Raw genomic sequence first — 25414 nt, 5'->3', positions numbered from 1 at the left:
GATAAAGATGATATGTAAAGGTATAATTAAACCTTCTGGGAAATATACAGAATATTTCCTAATATCATGAGAAATACTGCTTCCTGCTCTGGGGCATCCAACACAAGAAAGACATCGACCCTTTGGAGAGAGTCCAGAGGAGGGATGATCAGGGAGATGGAAGACCTCTCCTACAAAAACTACCTTAGAGTGTTGGGATTGCTCTGCCTGGAGAAGACAAGGCTCCAGGAGAATTTATGGTGCCTTTCAGTGCTTAAAGAGGGCCTACAAGAGGGCTGGAGGGGGATTTTTCACAAGGCCATTCAGTAGCAGGACAAGGGGAAAGTGTTTTAAACTTAAATGGAGGTTTAGATCAGATTTTAGGAGGAAATTCTTTACTGGAAGGGTGATGAGCCTTGGAGCGGGCTGTCCATGGAATTTTTGGATGCCTATCCCTGGAACTGTTCAAGATAAGGCTGGATGGGGCTTTGAGTAATTTGGTCTAATGGAAAGTGTCCCTGACACAGCAGGAGGTTGGGAATTAGGCGGTCTAACCCAAACCACTCTGTGAATCTATGATTCTATTAATTAAATCACAGGTCATTTATGAATTCAAGTAGAATATTTAAGTAGATTAACATATCCACAGTCACAGTATATATGAGTATAGTCTTTCTACATATTACCTATCTGTTTACATTAAAAGGGAGTAACAAATAGCAAAATTAACTGAAAACAAAACAAAACACCAAAAAATTTAGAATCTTCGTTTACATTTTGGTATTAAAATTGGTGATGAATCCTAAAATCATCACTTTGTGTAAAAACAGAAGTGGAAACAACAGACACTAAGACGGCTTTAGGAACACAATAATATCACAAATTAATAGTACCAGAAATGAATAAAATATATATTCCAGACCTAGCACCATTTGTTTTAATTTTTTTGACAACTGCCAAATACAATTTTTTATCACAATAACATTTTCCCAGATGTTTCAGTTGATAGGTAAAGTTCCATTAGCTACAAGGGAACAGATGGGAGAAAATTCATTTAGTGTGAAACATTTACTTATTTTTACAATAAAGATAATAATTGCAAATTTTCTATCCTCAAAAAGTTAAAATTTTTATTGTTTCTAATTAAAAGCCTATGTCATTGAATGTTCCTTTGTCACAATTTCAGAATGAGCAAAATTAAATTATTATAAAACAATAAATATTCTTTAATTGTAAAATAGTTCAGTGTAACTTTCTGTAACCTTGTTGAAGTAAAAGGTCCTGTAAAAAAGGAACTGTGAGGTTGTATGGAATGTAAAGGCTGCTCATGAGCTGGAACTAATGTTCTTCAGTATAATCCTGTACATTCCTCTTTTTCATGTACTTTAATGGTTTAGGTTGCACTCTCTGCATATCCTAGGAATGAAAATGTGAAGAATACCAAAGAGGAAATTTAGGTTATTCACTGTAACCAGGCTTCACTGAAATGACCACTAAACTGTATGAGTCTGATGATATTTTTGAAGTATTCTGAATTGGCATATAATGATACAAGGAAGTTAAATGCTATGTCCTTGTTCCAGAATAAATTATGCCAATGTCTGCATTCATGCTACTTTCCTGTGCTCTTGATTTGGTTTAGTTCCCTGTTAGTTCATTGATAGAATATTTTCATATGAGTAACTTCTTTCTTATATACCTATTCTTTCTTTACACACATCAGCAGTTACCTTTGCTGTTTACAGTGTTTCCATTTAATTCTTCCCAAGGTCTGTTGATAATCAAAAAGAGAATAAATGGAAAGTGCACTAAGCTAGACAGACAGACACAATATATTTTATTTCAAGTCATGCCATTAACAGCAGTAAAAGATAATAATAAAAAACATAATCTTCAACTTGGCAAAATATCTCCCAGATAAAATTTTCTTCCAATAGAATGGTTTCAGATTATTTTAATTGTGAGTTCACAACATAGTGAGTTGAGAATGTTAACATAATCTAGTGAAAAATGTTATTAGATTATATTTCCTTTTCCAGTTTACTATCTTCTCTAAACTTAGCCACAGACTTCTCTCTCTGTGCATTTTAATTAAATTCTTATGTGTTTCAGAATCCATAATTTTCTGAATTTAATGTGTAGAAAATTATTATTGCCATAACCTTAATTTTAACTGAGGACAGACAAGCTCTGAAAACAAAGTTTAAAGGAAACCTTTTACAGTATTGGACATAAGAGGTGAGACTGAACAAATATAACAGCTCACCTAGAAAGAAAGGCAAATGTCAAAACACTATGAAAAATATATAATTTTTATGTGTTATGCAGTAAAAACTAGAAGTAGGTTATGTGAACCTGTCTTTATAAACCTCTGTGTAGACACAGTGGTAAGCGAGCACTGAGCCTTACTGTCTCTGTGATGATCTCAGCATTCATTATTTCTATATAAGGAAATATAGGTTGGGGTGGTTTTTATTTACAATCTATTTATTTTCTCTAGGAGGCAACAAAATCTTATTCCACAGCTTTCTGGCTTTTATTTATTTATTTAATTACTTCTTAAGAAATGAAACAGAATGCATGGCTTCATTTACTTTTTCTTTCCTAAAAAAAAAAAAACAACCCAACATATTAAATAAAGAATCATTGCATTATTTGATTTTGAATGGAAAGTACCATTGGAATTAGGTGTTTACAATAAAACCTTTTTATAGATATAAATACGAAAAACAAGACCTTGCCTGAAACAAAACAGTAGAAACAAACAAAATCGAGCCACAAAGAAAAAAAATATTGACCTTTGAACTTCTGAAGAAAGTCTGAAACCTTGGGAGATAGTTTATAGTTCCCCTATATGTATAGTTAACCTGAATCCTAAAATCTGTTTTTGCATACCAGAATTTTTAATGTAATCTCTGAGAAAAATAAGCAAATACAGTCACTTAAGATTCTGGTATATATGCAGGATTGGATCCAGAAAATCTTTGGAATGGAAAACATGGGGCTATTTTTTGCAGCACAGACACAAACCAAAGAACTGTCTTTTGGCAGAAACACGCTCTCAAATTTATAGCTTCTCAGAATACCTTTAGTATAGAAGAATTTTTAATTACTATCTTTCATTCAAATACATGAATCATTATTTAATTCTTTGTTATTTTCCGATTGCTAGTACCTTTGAAAGGAAGATGTTCTTAAAGTTTTGCGATGCAAGACTAGAGGAATTAAAAAAAACAAGGCACTCCCACAGGTAAGAGTAATTAAAAAGTACATTTCCCTAGTTTTCAACATTAATAATTAAGAGGTTTGAAAAGACACTTTGGTGTGTAAAGAACTAGTAAAATAGATCTAGAACATGGTACAACTGTAAATCTTCAGAATTATTCTTGCCTCTTATTCTTTCATCAAAATTATGTTTGTTTTTTTCTAAAACTGATGAACAATGATGTTGAAGTTATGTGTGGGGTAAGTATTGCACAGTTTGGATTTACAGGGGTGGAAGGAACATTAATGAATATATTACAAGTTATGAGAAACAAAATCAATGAACTTCAGGGTGTACTGAGCTACAACACAGTTTTGAAATCACTTAGCTCCAAGACAAGGTTTGCACACTCTAGTCTATTAGCAGTTCATATTCTCCAAGAATGTATCATTATAGGAAATCAATGGAGAATAACATCATGCTTGACATTTAGACAAATAAATCATCATAATAAGCATTCTTATTACATACCTACTCTGTGTACAGTAGGTGTTTTGCATGAAGTGTGGAACTTACCAGTATTAATTAAATGGATGCTTGCAGCTAAAATCAAGTGTATGCATATTTAATATGTGCTACAGACAGAATGTCAGTTGAGCACCTACACCTACATTTAGACTATTTTGTAATATCATCAACTCACTATTGATAGTGATTAAAACTGCTAGTACTGCTTTATAATAGGGTAATTATTTTTCAGTTAAGATAAATATTTTAAAAACAGCAATAAGGCCAGCATGATAGAAAAATATTTTAACGTTACGGCCTAGAGCCCTAGAATTCCTTTTACTTGCTCACTTAGATATCTACAGATGGTCAGTTACCATTACTATATAATGCATATTTTCACATCTAAGAATTACAAGAGATGAGCAATAAAATGCTTCTTTACTGCAGTCTTCCAGAAAATAGTCTAGATAGTTCTTGTCTTCAAGCCCATAAACTCATGTGACACAGGAAGGCATAGTAAGGAGAGTAAGAGCAGAGAAAATACCACTTTAACACATTAAGGAGAATAGCCAAGACACCAAGTCAGTACTGTAGTGTTTGCAAACACCTGTCTGCAGATATGCATGAACAAGGTAGACAGTGTGCATACAGAGGATATGCAAATAGAATGCAGATTTTATTTGTAACAGCTAAGGTCAAGATAAGTTTATTAAATGAAAGAGAGTGTTTGAAAGCTTTACAGAGCTCCTTGCAGTTGTAATCTCTGGCGAATTCCTCCCTGCAATGTTTGTCCAAGAATACACTACCAAGCATAATAGTCACTGACATGACTGGTTTTCTCTGTCCCAGATCATCAAATTATAAATGAGATGGCCCTGAGAGGGAGAGCATGAGAACTATTATACTAACAACTACAGAGGAAAGGTTTTGGTTATGACTATCAGAGGTTGATGTTAAATCATTTTAAGATGTGCACTACATGTATTTTCTTTAAACAAGTTCCTAGAACAGTGTAATTCATTACATAAAGGTTTCTATTTTTAGGAAAGCATTATTTAATTTTTTTCTGCATACCTATACAGACTGGTGGGTTTGGCTGCCAGAAGTACCGGTTTTCTACCTGAATGCAGGTTATTCTCTCATCTCCTTGAAGTTCATAGCCAGGGTCACACTGAAAAATGACAGTGTCTCCAGGTTCTCTTCCATCACCATTTCTAGTTCCATTCATGGGGACACCAGGATCACGACAGGCAGTTGCTACAGAACCTAGCAACACAGTGAAAAATATATAAATACATTTTGGGAAAAAAAAAATCCATTTTGTTGCATTTTTCTAATCAGGAAGCTCTGCAAATTCAAAATTTTCTTAATCACTTTAAAAATGTTGAGAAATCATCCAACAATCTGCTGATTTTATACTATTATTTTTTTCTATCTCTTTTAGTTATTAGAAGTGCCTAATTTTTCTTTTAGTTATTTTTTAATTTTATGAAGCACTGGAGTACGCAAAAAGGAAAGGAAGAGATTTCCTATTACCCTGGACATTTAGTACTTTTAACTTAGAGCAATTTTTAATGTGAATCAAATTAAAATCAGATTAAGGTATGCTTGCATACATCTTCAATTCTCCACAACTCTATAGTTCATAAGTGTATCTATGGTGTAACATTTAGCTGTGACTTTGGAAGAGAATTTTATTGATCACTCATATCTATACCCTTGCACATGACCTATCTACAACACTAGCCTTTTGTAGTAATAATAAAGAAATCATTACAAAAAATACACATGGATTTAGTCTGAGACAATGTACAGCTATATATAATACATCAGTAGGGATTGTTATTAAGATAAAATACAATCATAATAATTACAAAAAAGTATAAAAAATTTAAAGATATTTTCCTCTTGATCAACATAATAAAATATGCTCTAAAACATGTAAGCTTAAGCAAAAAGTAAGTACATCAATATTTATTTAAGTAAATATTATTTCCTACTAACATTATGAAACAGAAACATGTTACATGTATTACAAATAAATACCAAATGTCAGACTTGCCTGTGGAACTAGTCCCACTGAGCTCAGCAACCTGTGTAACATAAACACAAAGTGGCAGTACTGAGATTTAATTCAGATGCCCTCTTTCTGGGAAGGTAATACCAGCAGACAGCAATGTATTCATCCAAAATGTGTCTGGGTTTTGTATTTACAATGTTTTTGAAGAGCAAATTTTGGTCTAAACTGTATTTCTCTTAATAAAAACCAAACCCTCCAAGGATCTTCCTTTCTGAGATTCACTTATTAAAAATATAACTGGTGCTATACAGTTATAGCTGTATAAAAATTGGGATTTTTATTGGGGTTGTTTTTGAACATAGGAAGTATTGACTATAGGAAAAAAAATAGGAAAAAAATAGGCCCACAAATAAATTCTCACAAAAAAATAAAGCATGAACAGAAGGGGAAAATTTTCCTTCTTAGTCCTCAAATATTAAATACATATTTCTTTTAAATTAAATATAGTTTTTTTCTATGTTTTCATGTAATTTTTTAAAACTTCTGTTTTAGACACTACCATGACTCCTCTTTGTATCTTTAAATATGTTGCTGGGTTTAAACTTAGAAAAATATTACTAAAATATTAAATTACTAAATTCACTGTGTTCTGCCCACTTTAATATTATCTGCCTTGAATCTTACCATAAACAAGAAAAAAAGTTCTATGCTTTATCTAAAACATGCTATTCCAGAAGACTGGGGGCTGATTCTTACTCAGAATTTGCAATCAGTCTTGAAGGGCTAAAGAGAGAATGTTGGCATGAAACTTGTTATTGCCTGTTCATCATATTGCTCTTACTAGATTGCATCACTCTGTAAAAAAATTGGATATGGCTGAAAAAGACATGAAGGGGCCAAATAGGAATTTCTGATACAATCTCTTTGGATATTTTAATCACTTACTAATATTTATGCAAATTACTTTTATAAGATGAGATCTGTGTCCCAAACTTATCACCTTGCCCTTATTTGCCTTGTATAGCAGTCATCTTGCATGCTTGCACGCTTGCTCAACCCACCTCCTGGTCTTTTGGCTTTGTAGCCAAATTGATGAAGCATGGATGGGATAAGTGGAGTTTGAAATGGATGGAAAACAGGTTGGTGTGCCAGGTTCAAAGAGTGTCCATGATCCAAAACCTAGGCAGGAGCTGTTTAGCAGCAGTGTCCCTCAGGGGTGGTTGTTGACTTCAATATTCATTAAAGATGAGGACAATGAGACAAAGTTAGCTTTTGGCAAGTTTACAGACACTGGCTGATCAGCGCAGGGATGCCATTTAATGAGGTCTCAGTAGGCTGGAGAAAAAGGCTGAGACAAACTTCAGGAGGTTCTAAAAGGGAAATTCATCTGGGACAAATGAATCCCAAGAAAGAATTCACCAGAAAGCAGCTTTATGAAAAAGGAATAGAGAAGACAAAAGCTCTTCTAGGAAGCATGTGTGCAGCAAAAGAACAAAGACAGCAATCAGAAGATGCAAAAAACAAAACTCCAGATGTATAAAGGAAAATACTGTTTCACTTCAAGTGTGCTCAAACTTTTTCTTTTTTTTTTTTCCTTTTACAGAGGGATTGTTATCTGTTTGACTGTTTTGTGTGAACAGGCAATTGGAATAGAGGTCTTCAGAGGTACTTTCCAACTTCAACTATTCCATGAGTATTTTTAAACTTTGCAAATTCACAATAAATACACACAGATCTAATTTAAAACTAAACCCACTGCTTTAAGAGTGTTTTTTGCATTAGAACACCAGAAGGCAAAAGAGAGCTTCTCTGCTCCCACTATGTCATCATCTGAGTTTTAGAATTTTAAGTAGATGATTTCTAGAAGTCTAATTCTCATTGTTTTCTGAGTTTGTTCAGCATTTTGAAAGGCTCTATTAAAAGTATGAAATCTGAAGGGTTTATGAACTGGTTTGACAGACCAGGTGAGCTTCTCAACAGGCTGATAAAAAATTTATTCTGAATGAACAGGATGTAAGAAAGGAAAAGAATGCAGCATGCCATTAAAAGTACTGAATATACTTTGATTTATCATAAATAAATAATCATTTCTTAGGCTAGATTTGCCTAAAATCTGTGGGAAATTTTGCTTCTCTCTTCTCTTTAAAGCGCTACCTAAAGGAAGAGAGAAAAAAACCTTCATAATAAAGCTACTACATGATATGTGATTTATTTATTCATGTAGTTGTACGACATTATCCTAAATATCATCATCAGGATAATAAAACAGTGATGAGTTCTTAGTGAAAGCACCCTGTAGAGCTATAAAGCTACTAACTTGGAGCACTTAGTACAATTTTTCACACAGACTTTGGAGATGTGGTAGGGTAAAAATAGGAAATAGCCTTAGCCTTATTCATACTGGACAATTCAAATATATATACAAGGTTTTGAAACACATTTTTCTCTAAATGTTTAATTTTTATCTATATAAAAACCTACTTATTATTTATTTGAAAGGAAGAACTTTGTGTCTTTCACCTCCATTTACACCTATACACCTACCTCTAAGGGCATTTTAACAACTGGAACTGAGAGATTTAGATACCAAATTTCAGCTGTTATTTTACTTTGATGGTAATTTTAAATGGTGGTAAATGTTTATGCATGTAAATTATGGTCGAATTTTATATATATATATGTATATATATATATATATATATATATATATATATATACACACACACACACATATATATATATATGTGAAATTCGACCATAATTTATGGTATGTATATGACTAAATACATACATATACATATATATATATATGTGCGTGCATATATATATATATATATATATTTATATATATATATATACACATACATATGCATATACATGCTGGTTTGTTTACTTGATTTTCTTGCATGTCACCATACTTTGTCGTGGAAATACGTGAGCATTACAGATTTCCTAAAAATGAGCGTTTCCCTCCTTTTCTTTTTTTTTTTTTCCTCTCTAATTCATTTTTAAGGAGCATAAACAAAGAAAAGGTATCCAGAGTTCCACAACTACAGGGAGATTGGAACATATATAAATTATTCCTTCATGGTATTTCTGAACACCACATATCTTTCTTTGTAAGCACATGTCTAAATCAACTTGCTTAATTAGGAGTGGGATTAATTTAATTTAATCTTGGCCATGCAAAAGTTAGGCGTCATATTAATAAGCTTGTTCCCCAAATTCTCTCTACAATCAGTATCACTAGGGAGAAACTTTCACTTAAGATTGACACTTAATGTTCTCATCCACTGCAACAGAAGGAAATACATTTTTTTTTTTCAATGGAGACAGAAATGATGTATTAATAATTTATATTAAATGTATAGTCTCTATTTTAATATTAAATCTGTTGGTAAATTCCATTTTTACTTGCTTATTGTCATATATTTACCTCAAAGAGGAGGTGGATACTTTTGTAATAAATAAATTTGTCAGAAGAAGAATCCTCAAACACATAAATATCTTTTTTTTGAGGGAAAAATTAAAAAATAGCTATGCAAGAAGGAGACTGGAGAAAGAATAACTCGATACTGTTTGCAATTATAGGAGTAATGCATTTCTGGAGAGTTAACATATATTCCCCATATATTCAAACTGAATTTCTTAATCACAGCTTTCTGCCATGTCTGCTGTAGCTGTAAGGGTTTTTTCATGTGCCTGACTCTAGCCCATCATTACTACTGTTAAAAGCTGTCTATGTTTACAGGTTTTTTATTTCAGAGAGGCTATCTGTGTGTTCTGCCCTCCATTTTCAACTCTTTTTGCCTCTTTAATCTGTTTATTTTTTTAATATTTCTTTTCATTACCTATCTTCAGCCTAATTTTTTCTCTCTTTAATGTGTCAATATTGTTTATGAACTGTATATTCCAGTACAAGAAGTGGGATTTTTTTTCCTGTTATATATTCCGGGACCTCAATCACTGAAGTGATCACATCATTCCCCATGAAAATTTGTGGAGTAAGCAAAAATTCTGGGAATAATGCCTTTATATATGCCTGATTACCTGCAATGCAAGCTTGAGAGCTTTCTGCAAAATAAAGAGTGGTCTATCACAGTTGCTCATAAGTTCATGTATAAGCGCTAAAGTTCTTTGTGATGTATTAGAGTTGATAAATTAAGAAAAGAATGCCTCATGCTTTATTCTATTACAGTAATTGGAAACTCAGAGTAGGAAATATTGTCTTGAATAACTAGCAAGCTGTGATTTGTGAATGTAATCCATTAAATTCCTATAAAAATATTTTTATGGGAAATGGACAAAACTCAGATATGTCTATTACCTAATATATGCAGCATAACAGGTGAAAGAGTGACTCTGTGTGTAGCACAAACCTGTGAGTGATCATCTGAGAGCTTTTTTTCTCTAATGAAGAGAGAAAAATGCAGAAACCTATTTTATTTTTTCTCTTAGCACTGCTAGTTCAGAGTAATCACATGCAATCAGTCAAACAATTTGGGCTAGAGAAAGAATTAAGTGACAATTCTTGATCACAAATTCCAGGATAGAATGCAGCTCATGCTCAAACTGTTCAGTGGGTGAGAGATTAGTGAACATATTAGATACACAGAGCTTTTGTGTCTCTCTACATGGTCAGAGTGACAGAAAGTGTTTCAACACAATTATTATACACTTCTGAGCTGAGTATGTTTGTAAAATAAAACTCCAGATTGTGTTTTGGTTTGCAGTGGGGCATGATTTTGGAGCAGATGAGTTGTTTTCATTCGGATTATGCTAAATTTGAAGACACACTACTGAACTACGCTAGAACGACTCTGAATTAAGAATATCTCTAAACAGTGTTGCCAGCAGTGTCTCATTTCCAGCTGTTTCAATCAATGTATCAGCTCCTCTTAGTTCCTCTGTGTGATATGCTAACACAGAAATAACTGAAGGACCCACAAGTGAGACTTAATACCTCAGATAGCCATATAACCATATTTTCTAATTTAGACTTTGAATATGAGATCACCAATCCTCCAGAAAACAAATGCCATTGCACAGGCAGAAGTATTTACTCTGGAAAGTTGTTTATCTTACACAGTTCCTGCTAGGTGACTTGAATAAAGTGAGGCAGAATCTTGTCTAGAATCTTGGCAGCCAAGCCATGCAAAAAATTAATTTCCCTTCTACCCAAAACTTGTTTGAATTTTTCCTAAGAGCATTCATATAAACAGATTCTTATGTTTTGAGCAGTAGAGATGAGGGAGATGATCCTAAATCATCTCTTTATGAGCTGTACAATACTGTGCAAATGCTCCTACAGAGCCACAGAAACCATTAAACCAGCATTCAATCATACCCAGAAAAGATGTAAACACAGATCTTTCTACAAGTGTCCTTTATGTGGGGTATAAAAAAGTTTTGATACATCTTTTCAATAATAAGGAAAAAATATATTTAACCTGTAAATCAGATCATTAAATATTTTAAATTGATTATTCCTTCTTCAAAAGCCATAAGTTACTACCAGGTTCAAAAAGTTTCTGATAGTTGATAGCCCAGGCAATTTAACAGGTGACTGAAAAGGAAAGCTCTAATTTCATGGAAGAAAGATACCTTGAAACATAGCATTAAAAGTTGGACAAGGTTGTAAGAGACTCCACTGATGCTGAAAACAATATAATAAATGTCTTGAGATTTCTTGATGTTAACAGTGATTTCTAAATTTGATGTCATCATGCATGCCAAGTCAAATATAATTAAAGAGTCTGAATCACAAAGCTGAAGAAATAAGGAAAAAAAAAATTTTTTTCTTTTTTTTTTTTTTCCTCCTTTATTTTTTTTCTTTCCCCAGAGCCCACAGTCATGTCAGCAGCTTCAAGCCTTCCAAATTTCAGGGCCATCATAACACAAATCATGTTTAAAATATTATAAACTTATTTAAACCAACTCTTCCAAACTCCTATCACTTTAAATAAAGGCTTTGTAGTATTGCTGGTCTATCAAACATGCATGAGCCTGAACCAAACCTGACTGCACCTTCAAAATTCAATCTGTCTCAGGACCCACATAATACCTTTACCCAAATGGACACTGCAGTCTCCCTGAATCTCCAAAGCTGCTTGAGAACCAGGTAAGCCTGGTATTTGCTATTTTAAATCCAACCTTCTATATAAACTTTCCTGAAAAAGAAAGAACAAATTACCTAAAGCATTTCCATGGTCTTCTACCAACAGAAGCACTGCTGACAGCATTTCTTTAATCTATTTTTAGCTCTCCTTTCTGCTGTAGATCTAACAGATATTTAGAAGCATGGTCATTGTAATTCTTAAGTAAATTCTAACCACAGACTCCATTTGTTGATTTTGCATGACTTCATGGATTCTATCTAAGTTTGTCAGTTATTGTTTGAAGATTAAAATGGGAAAATATTAGGAATAAATCAAAGAATCAGAATTTCATTTTGGACAGCACATCCCTTCAATGAAGAAGTTTAACATCTTGCATAACCAGGTTTTCTAGGTTGTATAGGCAGGTCTCTGTGCTAAGGAAACTTGCCCATCCAACCATCCTGGACTAACTCTGGCAGTCACACTTGCACAACCAAAGCTTGGGCTAAGGCTCCTTCATAGCCACACACCCCACACTCACGGTCAGAAAAAGTTTCCTCACCAGTTTGACCCCATTTCAGACATCAACCGAACTTGTTTTAAAACTCTTGTTTACACTTTAACCTGGTAGAGTCTCTTTTTTGGGGGGTGGGTGGGGATGGTAAATGGGGGGAAAAGGCAACAGCAGACATAAAGATTTTTCTTAAGGGTCTTTATCTGATTTTACTATCAGATAGGATTAGAGATAGGTTATCAGAAAGGATAGGTTATGGATTGTACTACTAGATTACAACTACATTGTAGTTCTTAGGGAGATAAATGACATTGGTTTAAAGAGATAGTTTTACTTTTTCTTATTGTTTTTGTTTTGTCAATTATTCGAGTTGTTAAAACCATCCAAAGCACTACACTTCTCTAAGCATGTCTAATTGGAAACCTTAAGAGTTATTTTATCTCCAGTTCATAAGTAATAATCTTTTTTTCCAAAAATATGAACTCTCCAGTTTGGATGAGGTATTATTTCTTAAGTATTTGCTCAGAGCTTTGGCAATGAGTATGAAACTCAGGCCCAAATAAATAAATTGATATATGGCTTCAGATAATTTCTGAAACTCAATAGAAAATGGATACTGTGACAATATCTAATCATGCTGGCAATGCATTCCAGCTGGAAAGGAGGGTTTTGAAAAATCTTAATTTCATTTAGATTGCATGTTTAGGGCTTGGAGTTTTTTGGAATGTTTTGGTTCTTTTAAGATTTTTATCCTCTATCAGACCGTATATTCCTTTATGTATACATGTGAACACAGTGAGATAGAAATAGCTTCTCAAAAAGCAGAAATTATGAGAACCTTGAACTACACACAAGGGCTGCTCATGCAGTGAAAAATCTTACTAATGGTAATTCAGTTCTTAATAACATTTCTATCAAAAAGATTATTCAGATGATTTGAGCCAAAATGTATGAGTTTCATTTGGTGGTCTGCACAATAGCGTGCAACCTGCTTTGTTGCAACTGTTAAAGATATGGTTGTACAACAGAGAACAGCACTTCTGGTTTGCCTTGTCCTTTAACTGAAATCTGAAGAGAGGGGGAGATTGTTCCTATGTTAAAAGTTAATTTTTTATTTTGCCTTTTAGTTACACAAATTGTATATTTGCATTATAGATTTATAGTTTCAAAACACTGAGAATATTTTGATAGTTCCTAAAGCTATGGCCAAATCTTTAATCTGTCTGAATTTTTTACTTTTGTCAAAATTTTCCAATAATTCTTTTTATTTGTTTGCTTGGTTGGGTTGGGGGGGTGGGGAGGATAATTGATAAGTTTGAAATTGATGCAGAATTTGCCTCATCATTTGGTAATATTCTGTCCATACACTTGAATGTAATTACCCTGTTCTTTGCAAAGGCAATAATTTTTTCTGTTGAAAGAAGTATTATACTATAGTCACTTGAAAAATTTAAAGAACACTGTCAAAGAATGACTTCTGTTTTCTTTAGCATTATAAACATTACATTTTATCAAAACAACAATGGAATATTAATAAGAATAAAGACTCTATATTTATATACTTAGCAAGATTTTAAAATTCATCTCTGCAAATGAATTGTATCTCAGACTGCATGTCTGAATATGTCCAGCTTGTAATTGAAGACATCAGCCCACAAATAATTTTTTCCACATTCATACACATAGGACCGAAAGACAAGCAAGATCAGCCAAGAGTCTTTTCTCTATCTGTCAATTATGAGATCAGGCAGATTACTGGAATGCTGTTAAGAAAAAATATAATTTCCCTGACAAAAAAAATAGCAGCAAAAATCTCTCTCTTTTATATTACTATGTTACAAAATGGGTATCCCTGGGCAGAATATGGGGTAAGAGGGAAAGAAGGAACAGACAATAAGCTGACAAACTTGAAGTCAACTCCATTGTAGTGGGGTGTTTGTGCTACACTGATGGTTGAGCTTCATGATCTTAGAAGTCTTTTCCAACATTGATTTATTTATATATATATATATGTATATATGTATACATACACACTTCTGTGATGTTCAGTTAATTACAAGCTTGGAATAAAACCTCCAAAACACTTTCCTTTCCTTTGGTATGGATTGTATACAACAGAATATGCACTTCTCTTATACTCATTGACTTAAAAAGGAGAGATTCTCAAATGAGAAGAGATTAAGACCTTGGAGAAACAAAAGACAAGTCTCAAAATAGTTGTCCCTCCTGTACATTTGTGAACTCTACTGTAATCTGAATGTAGAAAAAAGGTAAGAGTCCTGAAGATGTACCTGTATTTGCAGGAAAGATCCCATCACATGCATGCATGTACACGTATCAATAAAGGATGGCACACGAATGATAAACAAAGGAAACTAATGATACTGAAAATGATGAACAGAACATCTATCTCCAAAGTAACATTAACTAGAATGAATGAAAAACAAAATTGCTCAGTGACGACAGAGAGCAGAATAACTATGGCATCCAATTTATCTCCCATTGGAAAATGGCTTCCTCAGTCATGTGGTTGAATATCAATTCCACAGTTTTCTTCTGTCTTTTATATCAAATACTTAGCAAGATACCATTTTGGAGAATTCTGCAAAAACAGCTCAATATACTGTTCTCCTAGGTACAGAACTTACTGCAAGAAAATGAACTCCACGTACATTTAAAGATGTGCAACCAGTCACCTGTGCGCGGTTTCGTACGTATAAATCACATAAGCCTCAAATGATGGATTCATCAGTCCCCCAGTATTTTGCTTGATGTTCTATATAAGATTGCAAATATGGACTGATGAGTAATCAATCTAGCATATGAATCAAGAGACTAATTGCCATGGTGAATTCTTCAAAAGACAAGGGGTCTGGGTTATGTTTCTTTGTATGCAGAAGACAAAACATGATAAGTCTTGGTCCCATGCAGTTTTGTCCACTTATTGGTAACAAAAGAAATACAAAGGAAGGAAAGCTTAATTGAGATTATACTCCTTATCCAATAAATGGAGTCACATAATTTTGGCCCCAAAGAGGCAAACTATATAAGCACAGGTTATTTGATCACCAGTCTTCCTCACATCCTCATTCTATGATTTGATACTTTGACTAAAATCATACACTTCTGTACGTGAATATAGACCAAATTGTAACGCTTTTCTGTTGGTGTCACACCTAAATATTAGGAAATTACCTGGTACACAAAATAGCATAACCTGCATACTTTTAACAAATTTTTAGTGACTAATATGAAACAGAAAATACAATACATGGTATTAATTAAATCTTCAAAGTGTCTTAGTTGAAATAATTTTAAGGATTTGTATTATTACATAAATATTTTGATGTCTGGTGCTCTATTTTGTTCAATAGTTGACTTAGATTTCAATGAAAGAGATTGAATTAACCAAAGGAAAAAAATATAAGGAAGGTAGAGAACCTTTTCTGAAACAGAAAAGTAATTTTATTTATAATATTAAGAACCACACAAGTATAGTTTTGCACTTCCAAATTTACTTTGCTGTATACACAATTACAACTATTTGTAATGGACTTCTTCTGCAATTAAAATAACCCATTGGAACTGAAAATTTTATCCAGAAACTTAAAGCAGAGCATTCAATTTTATTACTCTTTTACAGAAAACATAGCATCAGATTTTTCAGATTTAAAGAATAGCTGTTCCACATATAAAATTAAAATATGAAATTAAAATATTAGTCTGAGACACACAACATTTGAAATTTGGAACACTATCAGCTTGATCTCTCTGAAATGCCATGTCACAAGTCAGACAAAGTCAACTTTACGTATGTAAATTTAGGACAGGTGAGTAGACTTTCTGTTCATACAAGTCAAAAGAGTTTGGACAAACTATACTGCATGGGGTTTAAAAATCAGGAATTTCAATCTCAAATATAATTAAAAGAAGTTACTTTTATGGTGACATGGTGGAGAGAAGGATTTGTTTATTTATAATGTTAAAAATACTTATAATGTAATTATAAGTCACCAATTTCTTTTGATATTTCCTTTCAGCTTTCATTTATTAATACTATAACTCCAGGTCTCTCTAGCTACAATCATTACCAAGGCATTTTACATGGAAGCATTAACTCCTACTATTTGCCTGCATAAAATGCACATACCATCTATGCTACTGAAGTGAGAGATGACAGCTACTAAGTTATTGCCATTTACAAACTTGTGATAGGAATTAAATTTTTGTCATTGAAAGACAATCCTTTTACTAATATCTGCTTCTTAAAAGAAAGGTAACAGCCAATCGAAGGAAACAAATCTATTAAATGGTTTCTTTCTTTTTAAGCCTCTTGATTCTAAAAACAAAGCAAACCCACCCCCAAAATCAAACAAAAAAAGTCCCCAAACTAAACAAGAAAACACACACCAATACCACCTCCTACAAACCTAAAACAAATCCACTGAGCTAAATTTACAAGTGTGGACATCCACAGATATTTCCGATAGGAAAGTAGTGCTCCTGAAATCTATAAATCCAAAGGATTCTGCTCAAAGTTGAAAGATATCAGCAAACCAGAGTGTGAAAATATTTTAGATTAAAATTTCTTTCTGCTATGGAGTAGACACAAGGAAAAATAAACCCTATGTTAGTGACTTCAGAAAAATGAAAAAGTTATATCAGGAAGTGATCCCTATACCAGCAGTGGTAGGAAACAGCATTCTGAGAAAGAAACCTGTAAAATTCCCCACATACGTGTGCAAATCACCTTCAGGGTAAATATATCAGAAGTAGAGATCTTTGTTACTGGAAAACAGAAGAAAAGAAAAAAAAAATAGAATACAGGAAGGTGTTCATCATCAAAAGAATCTTCCTAAATATGAATGTGGCTAATAGGTCTGTCTTTGAACAAAAGAAATCCCACCAAAAAACAACAAAACAATGAAAACAACCAAAAACAATAAAAGAAAAAATAAATAAAAGAAAAAAATTGAACACAAGACATTCAGAAGACACTGTGGTTATAAATCATAAATATAGAAAGTTGACTTGCAAGCATTTAATCGTCACAGTAATCAATGTAAGCAATACGATGCATTATAATTCTAGACTGGAAATTAATATTGTCAGACTTAGCCATGCAAGCAGGTATCTGCCTCAAGGGTTCTAGGCTTTTTCTATAGTATAGAGAGGCAAGTAACTCCAAAGGGCTATTCATCCAGTCTTAAAATAAGGAGGAACAGCTAGCTGCAGTTCAACAGTAAATCCAAGCATTTTAAGGCATATCCTGTCATATAAGAGATACTGCTAGAGCATCTATTTAGAAAATCCTCCTAAAACTCAAAAAATATTTACAGTTTAGTTCTGCAGTGACTGACTTATAATGCTCAAACAATGCTCTATCCTGTGTGATGCTTAATTAGTCAGAAATGTGTCTGCACTCTGAGATCTGAGCAGAATGTATTCTGTAATGCTGAGTGATTCAGTAGTGCAGCTATTAGTGGTGAAATAATGGCCTACTAAAGATGAATACAGATCCTTCCTTTCTCCATGAAAGCTAAATGGCGCCTGAAATGTTAAAGTTAGCAGAGAGAAAACTTTCCTGTAATACCAGAATCAAAGGCCATTGAAATCTGTGGAAAGGATCTGATTAACTTCATTGGGATCTGATTTAATATTACACATTTCAGACATATTAAAGTGATTAAAAATATTATTTTAAACATGCACACAATTTTTATCAGCAAATGTTTTACATTTTAGTGTTCTTGCTCAACTACTTTCAGTTCTCTGTCTTTTTTCACAGCTACTACTTTCATCTTGGTAACATGAAGTGATATCAACTGATGAAAATGTTTCACTGTGCCTAATATTTTGCTCTGACCCTGAGAAATACAGATCATGTCTCTGGCAAATACATGATTGCTCCCTTCACTTTCTCCTTCACTTGTCTTGAAGGTTAATTTTCTATTTTGTGCAGAAATTACAGTTCAAAAAAAAATTACTGCTGATTTAATTGGTGTTTTTCCAGGATGTACTGGGCTCCCCATGCTCTGTCTCTGTCAGCTGAGAGAAAATATACTGTAACAGGTATTTCCTGTTTGCATATTGCTTCTGGCCTATTGTCAACTTTTCACACTTCTTTAAGGTTAGACCTCTGGCATCTGTTCTATAGCTACATAGACATTCACATGCCATTTAGACATGTTCCAAAATCCTCATATTTTTGTCTTACTGTTGAATCACCAGAGGTTCTTATTTTCCTTTTACAGATATATATACAAAGTTTTTGAAATATTCTGCTTTATTATACATCTTTTGCTACTTTGATTTTCAGGATTTGTGGGCTCTGCTTTCTATCATGTTACTTCATTGAAGTCTCAAAGAAGACTGCAGAAACTGAAAAGCTGTAATGTTTAATTAAGAGATACTGTTGTAGTAACTTGCAGAGGTCCAATACGAAAATGAAAGACATAAAGACACATAAAAGAAATATTAGACCAAAATTCTGCTATGCCTAGTGATGACATGAAGTGATTAATTTCTTTGTTTACATTAGACGTGTAAAAGAAGCTGTATACTTTCACTAGCCCTGGATAACTGGTGGAAAATAGAGAAGAACAATCAGGCTGAGTTCCCTTATTTCATCTGAAATTCACCATTTTTATTTCTTCCTCTGAGAGTTATGCTCAATTTTGTTAAATTTAAAAATTTATACTTGTCAACCATAAAAAAAAATCTCCAGTATTCCTTATTTCAGCATAAAATAAATAATTTCTTACCCCTCTACTCTGACCTTGTGAGACCCCAGCTGGAGTATTGCATCCAGCTTCGTGGTCCCCAGCACAGAAAGGGCATGAGCCTATTGGAGTGAGTCCAGAGGAGGCCACCAAGATGATTAGAGAGTTAAGACACCTCCCCTGTGAGGAAAGGCTGAGAGAATTGGGATTGCTCTGTCGGGAAAAGAGAAGGCTGCAGGGAGTCCTAGTTGTGGACTTCCAGTACATGAAACACATAGAGAGACTTTTTACCAGGGCATGGAGTGGCAGGACAAGGGTCAAACTGAAACAGAGTAGGTTTACATTACATATTAGGAAGAATTTCTTTACTATGAGCATGGTGAGGCACTGGAACAGGCTGCCCAGAGAAGTTGGGGGTGACCCATAACTGGCAGTGTTCAACAGGCCAGGCTGGATGGAGCTCAGAGAAACCTGCTCTGGGGAAAGGTGTCCCTGCCCATGGCAAGAGGGTTGGAGGGTTGGAACTGGATGGTCCTTAAGGTCCCTTCCAACCCAGACCATTCAATGATTCTGTGATTATTTTCTTACAAAAAGAGATTATGAATGTTTAACCCATCAAATAGGTCTACTATTGCAGATACAAACAACCTTTTGGGGTTTATTTCCTCCACAAAAAGGCAAGCTAGCAAAAAGAAAAAAAATAGACTAATTGACATAATGGACAAGAAAAATCTCATTGTGAAACTTTTTCCCTTTGGATCCTCTAAATTTTAAAAAATTAATAATAATTTCCAGGACTTTTAAAGGATTGCTTTGGGCAGCCCTAGAAAGAAACAATTCTAATATTACCTGCTGTAATACATAATACTAATTAAATATAATTTTCTTTCTACTTTTTATATAACATTTCATCTTTAGGTTTTTCCATCTACCCTTTAATTTGGTGAAAGATGCTATCTGACCTGCCTTTTGTATCTCCAGACAAAAATTATTTTTCTGATTATATTGGATGGCTTATAGAGGAGTCAAATATAAATTATACCACATTATCAGTGGTGATAATTTTTGCTCATTAAATGACAGATGCAAAATTGTGTAAGAACAATTGATAAAATGAAACAAAAAACTGTAAGGAACTAATAGGAAGGCTTAACCCATTTTTGGAAACACATTTTTCTTTGAAGGGTAAGAACATAATAGAGAAGAAAATAAAGCATTCAAAGTCTTAAATGAGTTTGAACATAAAATATCTGTTGTCATTGAATAACATTCCTCTTGAGGTAAAAGGGCCAATAATCCAGTTAAATAGTCTTACGTCATGAACTAGCAAGAGGAAAGTAAAAGCAGATACCTCCCTTGTGTGAGCTTTCTGTTGGTTAATTACAGTGTAGCTAGAGTATAAAGACACCATCTGTTTTACTCAGACAATATTATATACTCAAAGAAAGTACATGAATACTTGGAACAAAGTTGCAAAGAATTGTCCTTCTCTTTCCTCCATCTCCTCAAATATTTTTCTTTATTGGTTAGTGAAATAATATGTCCATAGAGCAATAGTGTTATTCAGGTTGTGTAGCTATTTGCACGTTACTTTAAAATCTTTGCTTAGGGAAAAAACAAAACAAAACAAAAAACCTCTGTTATTCTACTGAGAATATACACCCAAACCGTGCCACATCAACAGTTTGAGAAGGATCACTCTGATTTTGAGAATCTGGACTAAAGACAAAGAGAAATGCTGAGGCAATAAAACTTCACGGTTTCTTTAGTGTCATTAGAACTCAACAGACTGCAACAGCATGGAGAAACAAATAAAAAGCCTATCAGATAAATTTCTAAACCCTCTTTTTACATAAATCAATGCAACTTGCATCAGGAGCTGTTTTATAACTTTACTCCCATGTACTATCCATTTTTCCTTGTTACTTCATTATTATTCTGCATCAATCTATTTTTCCACTCAGCTTTAATGACTGCCTAAATAAATCCAGTGCATAATGGTCTCCCTCTCTGGCTTCAACATTAAATATAAAAGCATGTCTGAGAACAGAAACACACATGTGAGAATCTCTCAAACAGGGTCTGGAAGAGGGGAAGGTAGTAAAATGGCAAAAATACCTTGGAGCCAAAGGATTAAAACCTCTATTCACAGCTTCAAAAATAAGCTGATGGAGCAGAAGCACTCTGTCACTACAAATAAAATATCTTTCACTTTGTACTCTCATTTACATAATTCATTCTTCCTTTAAATTACTGTATACACATACATGTATTTGTCATACACATTTTGAAAGAATAAGAGTAGGGCTAATACAAGGGCTACTACAACTATCAAGCACAGGAAGCACAATGAGGTAAACAGTGTTAACATTGAGTCTCTGTGTCAACCCATGTTAGAAATGTTGCTACCAGTACACAAAATTATATTAGACTAGTCTTTGCTAATCTTGAAAAAATATATATAAATTTCACTGACCCGAGGAAAAAGAAGGTCAAAATGGACCTGGCTCAATGATTTCTTCTGTTTCAGCAATAAAATGTCTAAAGGGATTTAATAACAGTTAGGCAACTGCTTAGATTTGTCATCCTGCTGCCTGTAATAAGATGATATAGCACTAGAAGGCAAAAGGGAGAAGGACATTGCTGTTCCTGTGGAGCTCTTTCCTGTTTCATCCCATACAATCACAAAAGAAATGAAAACTCACCACAGATAGCTCTGAAAGCAGAAACTCTTACTGATTAGAAAAGGATGGAGATTTTAACATGCCTACTTCACCTCCTTTGTGAAAAACACTAATAGTTATAAGCATTCTTGCACTGTGCCAGCTGCCCTTGAAAACCAACTCTAGCAAAGAACATGAGATTTTATTTTTGTTTCTTTCTTTCTTTAAGATAAAAATATAGCTTTACAACAAATCTTTAAGTCTGTGCCAATTCTTTCCCTTAAAACATCAGAAATGTAGTCACTGATTTTAAGTGTTTCGAGCATGATAATTATCTGTGCGTGAATTCATCTTATAATAAATTTAATCAACTTACTTGAAAACTGTATGGCAAATCCAGATTTACTGATATAAAAATCTGTGTCAAACTGGATAGTTACTATGTTGAGTGTACTGTGAATGCCTTCAGGAATAAGGGAGCCACTAATTTCTTTGAGCAACATCTCATTCTCAGGTGGACCATCCCAAACTCGAAGAATGTCATGGGACGCCTCAGTATCAAAAGCAAGAAATTGGAGGCTGAAAAAACATAATGATTTTATTGTCAGCTTTAATATTATTCAAAAATATAACTTTAACAACAAAACTAAACAAGCAACAGAAAAAAACCAAATAAAATTTAACTCTGAAGGGCAATTTTTATAATGTTTCACACATTTATCTTTGAATGCATGACAGCCCAATACAAAAATGAATTTGAAAGAAAAAAAAAACTTAGAATATTTTAATTTGTCCACTATAAAGTAATATATTACTTTAGCCATTCAAATAATCTATAATTATCTACACAATCTTTTCAGAAGAGAGTTTTAGTTTCAGTTTTTCTAAAACAATATTATATATCACATTCCCATCAAAACTAATTAACTAAAAAGAGCTGTGAAAATGCAGGTTGTGTTGTTTTGCTGTTTTGTGGGGTTTTTTAATGTAGTCTTTCACTAAAGAGTTCTTCTGCCTCCTGCATTTCACAAAATTATAACCAATTTTAAAGCTCAGTCTTCTTTGGATAATGCTTATTAAAAATTAACAGTTTCAACCCAAACCTAAAATGTCAAAACCTGTGATCCGCATCTTTATTTTTTCACCCATAATCCCTTTTTTTTCCTTCACTCTAGAGAGTGATTTGGTTATTATGGCTCTAAGAGTTGATTATAGTGAAAAAAAAAAAAAAAAAAAACCCACAAGTCTAAATTTTAGGATTCATTTTCAGTACCTGACAATATTTCCTGGGTCTACTTCAATCACCCACATGCAGCGCAGATTGTTGTCATAGGGAAAAGGATAGCCAGGAGACAAGATTCTTCCTGATGACTCTCCTTTAAACCGTCCTCCACATTCAGCTAATAAAAAGCATTATGGAATGATCTTAAAGCTAATCATCTGAGCAATCAATTTATACATTTACTCTTTTGTTGAACAGGTTACACAATTAAATTGGCCATATGCCATAATATTAAAAAACAACATATAAGCATTTCACCCCTTGCTTCACCTACTTACCAATCCCAATTTCCTCTAAATAAAGATGAAAAAGAAAGCTACAATAATATTTAACTCTTGTCTTCTTATCACTCTCCTATGGGGATAACTGAGCCTGTAGATAGCTGCAAAACTTATGAAGTTATAGTAATATTGTAAAGAAACAGGAACGACAAAAATACAAAATAACTTTATATCTCTTCATATCTTGTTTTATTTTATGTAATCTATTTCACATAAATATAAGAGATTTTTCTAGCTCATTGATATTTATATATAAGTAAAAAATACTAGTTTTACAATGTCTTTCTAATTAAACTTTTTATGTTGATTATTTTCTGACATTAACTAGATTTGCATGTATTAGGACTTTCCATATGCACAAATGTTTAAGAATTGCTATCTATTTTTAACCTAGAAAGGCTTAGGTGAGATACCTGTAGAGAGAACTATAATGGCCTGTGTAAATAGATCTCTACATATATCAGATTAGATCAGATCATACACATAAGATTTTACATAGATATAACAATCCTTACAATATTTTTTCTTTCTTGCATTCAAAAAAAAAGTAAAGAAGCAAAAAAAAATAGAAGAGTGTAATACCAATGCATGATGGTAAAGGATAGTCCCACGCCCTTCTTTCCCCAGTCATACACTTTAGAAGGCTACTTCCATGGAGTGTGTAACCTGGATTGCATCCATAAATTATAGTACTCCCAGCAAAATGACCTTGGTCACTAATTTTATATCCAAACTGTGGCACACCAGGGTCCTCACAATGTGACAGCTCAAAACCTGTGTGAGAAATAAAATGTATTTACAGAATCAAACAGATAAATACATTAAAGAAATTCAGATTTTCTGATTTTCAGTGGAAATCAATCATTTTCAAACTACATATAACAACATCTTTAGGATTTCTTCTCTGTTATTAAGCATTTTAAGTAGGATAACTGCCTATAAACCTTTCCCAGAGCATGACCAAGCTGTGTCATAAATTCAATTTTCCTAAGAGTTCAATTAAAGACAGAAAAAAATCATTATCAAGATCAATCAGTTTTTAAATTTTATGAAGCTAAAGGGACTGTCCACTTACTTGTCAATAGATATTTAAAGGTTCATAAACAAAACAACAGCAGATTTCTCATTATTTTGCATTGTAACAACAGCAGCACAATAGCTGCTGTGGCAGCAAAGAAAAACTGCTATTTTTCATCAATCTCTATGCTAATTTTTTGTTCATCAGTTCGTAATGCAGGAATCAATGAAAATGATGATAGAGAGAACTCAAGCCTAACAACTTGGACATTTTTGAGACTTAAGAGACTCAAAGCAAGAAGAAAACAAAATAACAACGCATTACATGGAAACAGGGAGGTATGCTAACTTATAGGGAAAAATAAGCTGCAACTTGGGAGAAAAATTTTCTATTCCAAACCAAGTATTTTGTTATTAACTGAGAAGCAACTTGAAATCTTACTTTGTTTTTAATCAAATAGTTTTACCAATACCATGTGTCTTAGAATGTATATAGGCAAAAAAATAGAGCCTTTGTATCAGATTGCTATTCCTATACGTAGGTAATATGGGAGGAAATGAAGGTATTTTCATGTCTACTTTGTTCAACAAATCATTCACACAGTATCTGTCCATCAGGTCAACAGTTGGTAGCCCTTCACAATCTCTCCTCAGATGGTGCATTACTATTCTTTATTGAAAAAAATCTTCTTTATTTTATTTTACAGGCAAAATACTTGTAAATGATTGTAAATATTGGATAAGACTGCTCAGGAAAAAAGGAAACAAAACAAAACAAAAGTATATAAAATGTATGTTTGTGGTTCTTCCTTCAGTTCATTTCATGTGTGACTGAACATGTCTCAGCCTCCACAACCTCTGAGCTGAATTTTTCTCATTCCTAAACTATTGTTTCTTAGTACAGTGTGTGCTGCAAAAGCTCTGAAAGACATTAACGTGGGTCCCAGATGAAGAACCATTTTTGATAATGCTGGTCTGGACACATATTGACCAGTTAAAACTACCTCTCTTCTAAGAAAACTTCTATCCACGCTGTGAAAAGAAGTGCAAATCTGCCTTGATCCCTGATATATCCTCATTTCTGGACAGATTTCTTACAGACACAGAACCAAAGTCAACTTTC

General features: G+C 33.3%; 1 protein-coding gene across 1 annotated transcript in view; it reads right to left on the bottom strand.

Moving 5' to 3' along the window:
• Nucleotides 1-25414, bottom strand: part of CSMD3 (CUB and Sushi multiple domains 3) — a 595264-nt gene that overhangs the window by 175683 nt on the left and 394167 nt on the right. Inside the window, exons 25-28 of the mRNA XM_036400790.2 lie at nucleotides 23857-24048; nucleotides 22985-23111; nucleotides 22088-22290; nucleotides 4769-4960 (exon numbers count right to left, since the gene is read on the bottom strand). Of these exons, the coding sequence (XP_036256683.1) occupies nucleotides 4769-4960; nucleotides 22088-22290; nucleotides 22985-23111; nucleotides 23857-24048 (714 nt within the window). The remainder of the gene's footprint in view (nucleotides 1-4768; nucleotides 4961-22087; nucleotides 22291-22984; nucleotides 23112-23856; nucleotides 24049-25414) is intronic.

The sequence above is a fragment of the Molothrus ater genome, chromosome 1 (assembly GCF_012460135.2).
Source record: "Molothrus ater isolate BHLD 08-10-18 breed brown headed cowbird chromosome 1, BPBGC_Mater_1.1, whole genome shotgun sequence".
Taxonomy (NCBI): domain Eukaryota; kingdom Metazoa; phylum Chordata; class Aves; order Passeriformes; family Icteridae; genus Molothrus; species Molothrus ater.
This window is presented reverse-complemented; position numbering and strand designations above follow the sequence as displayed.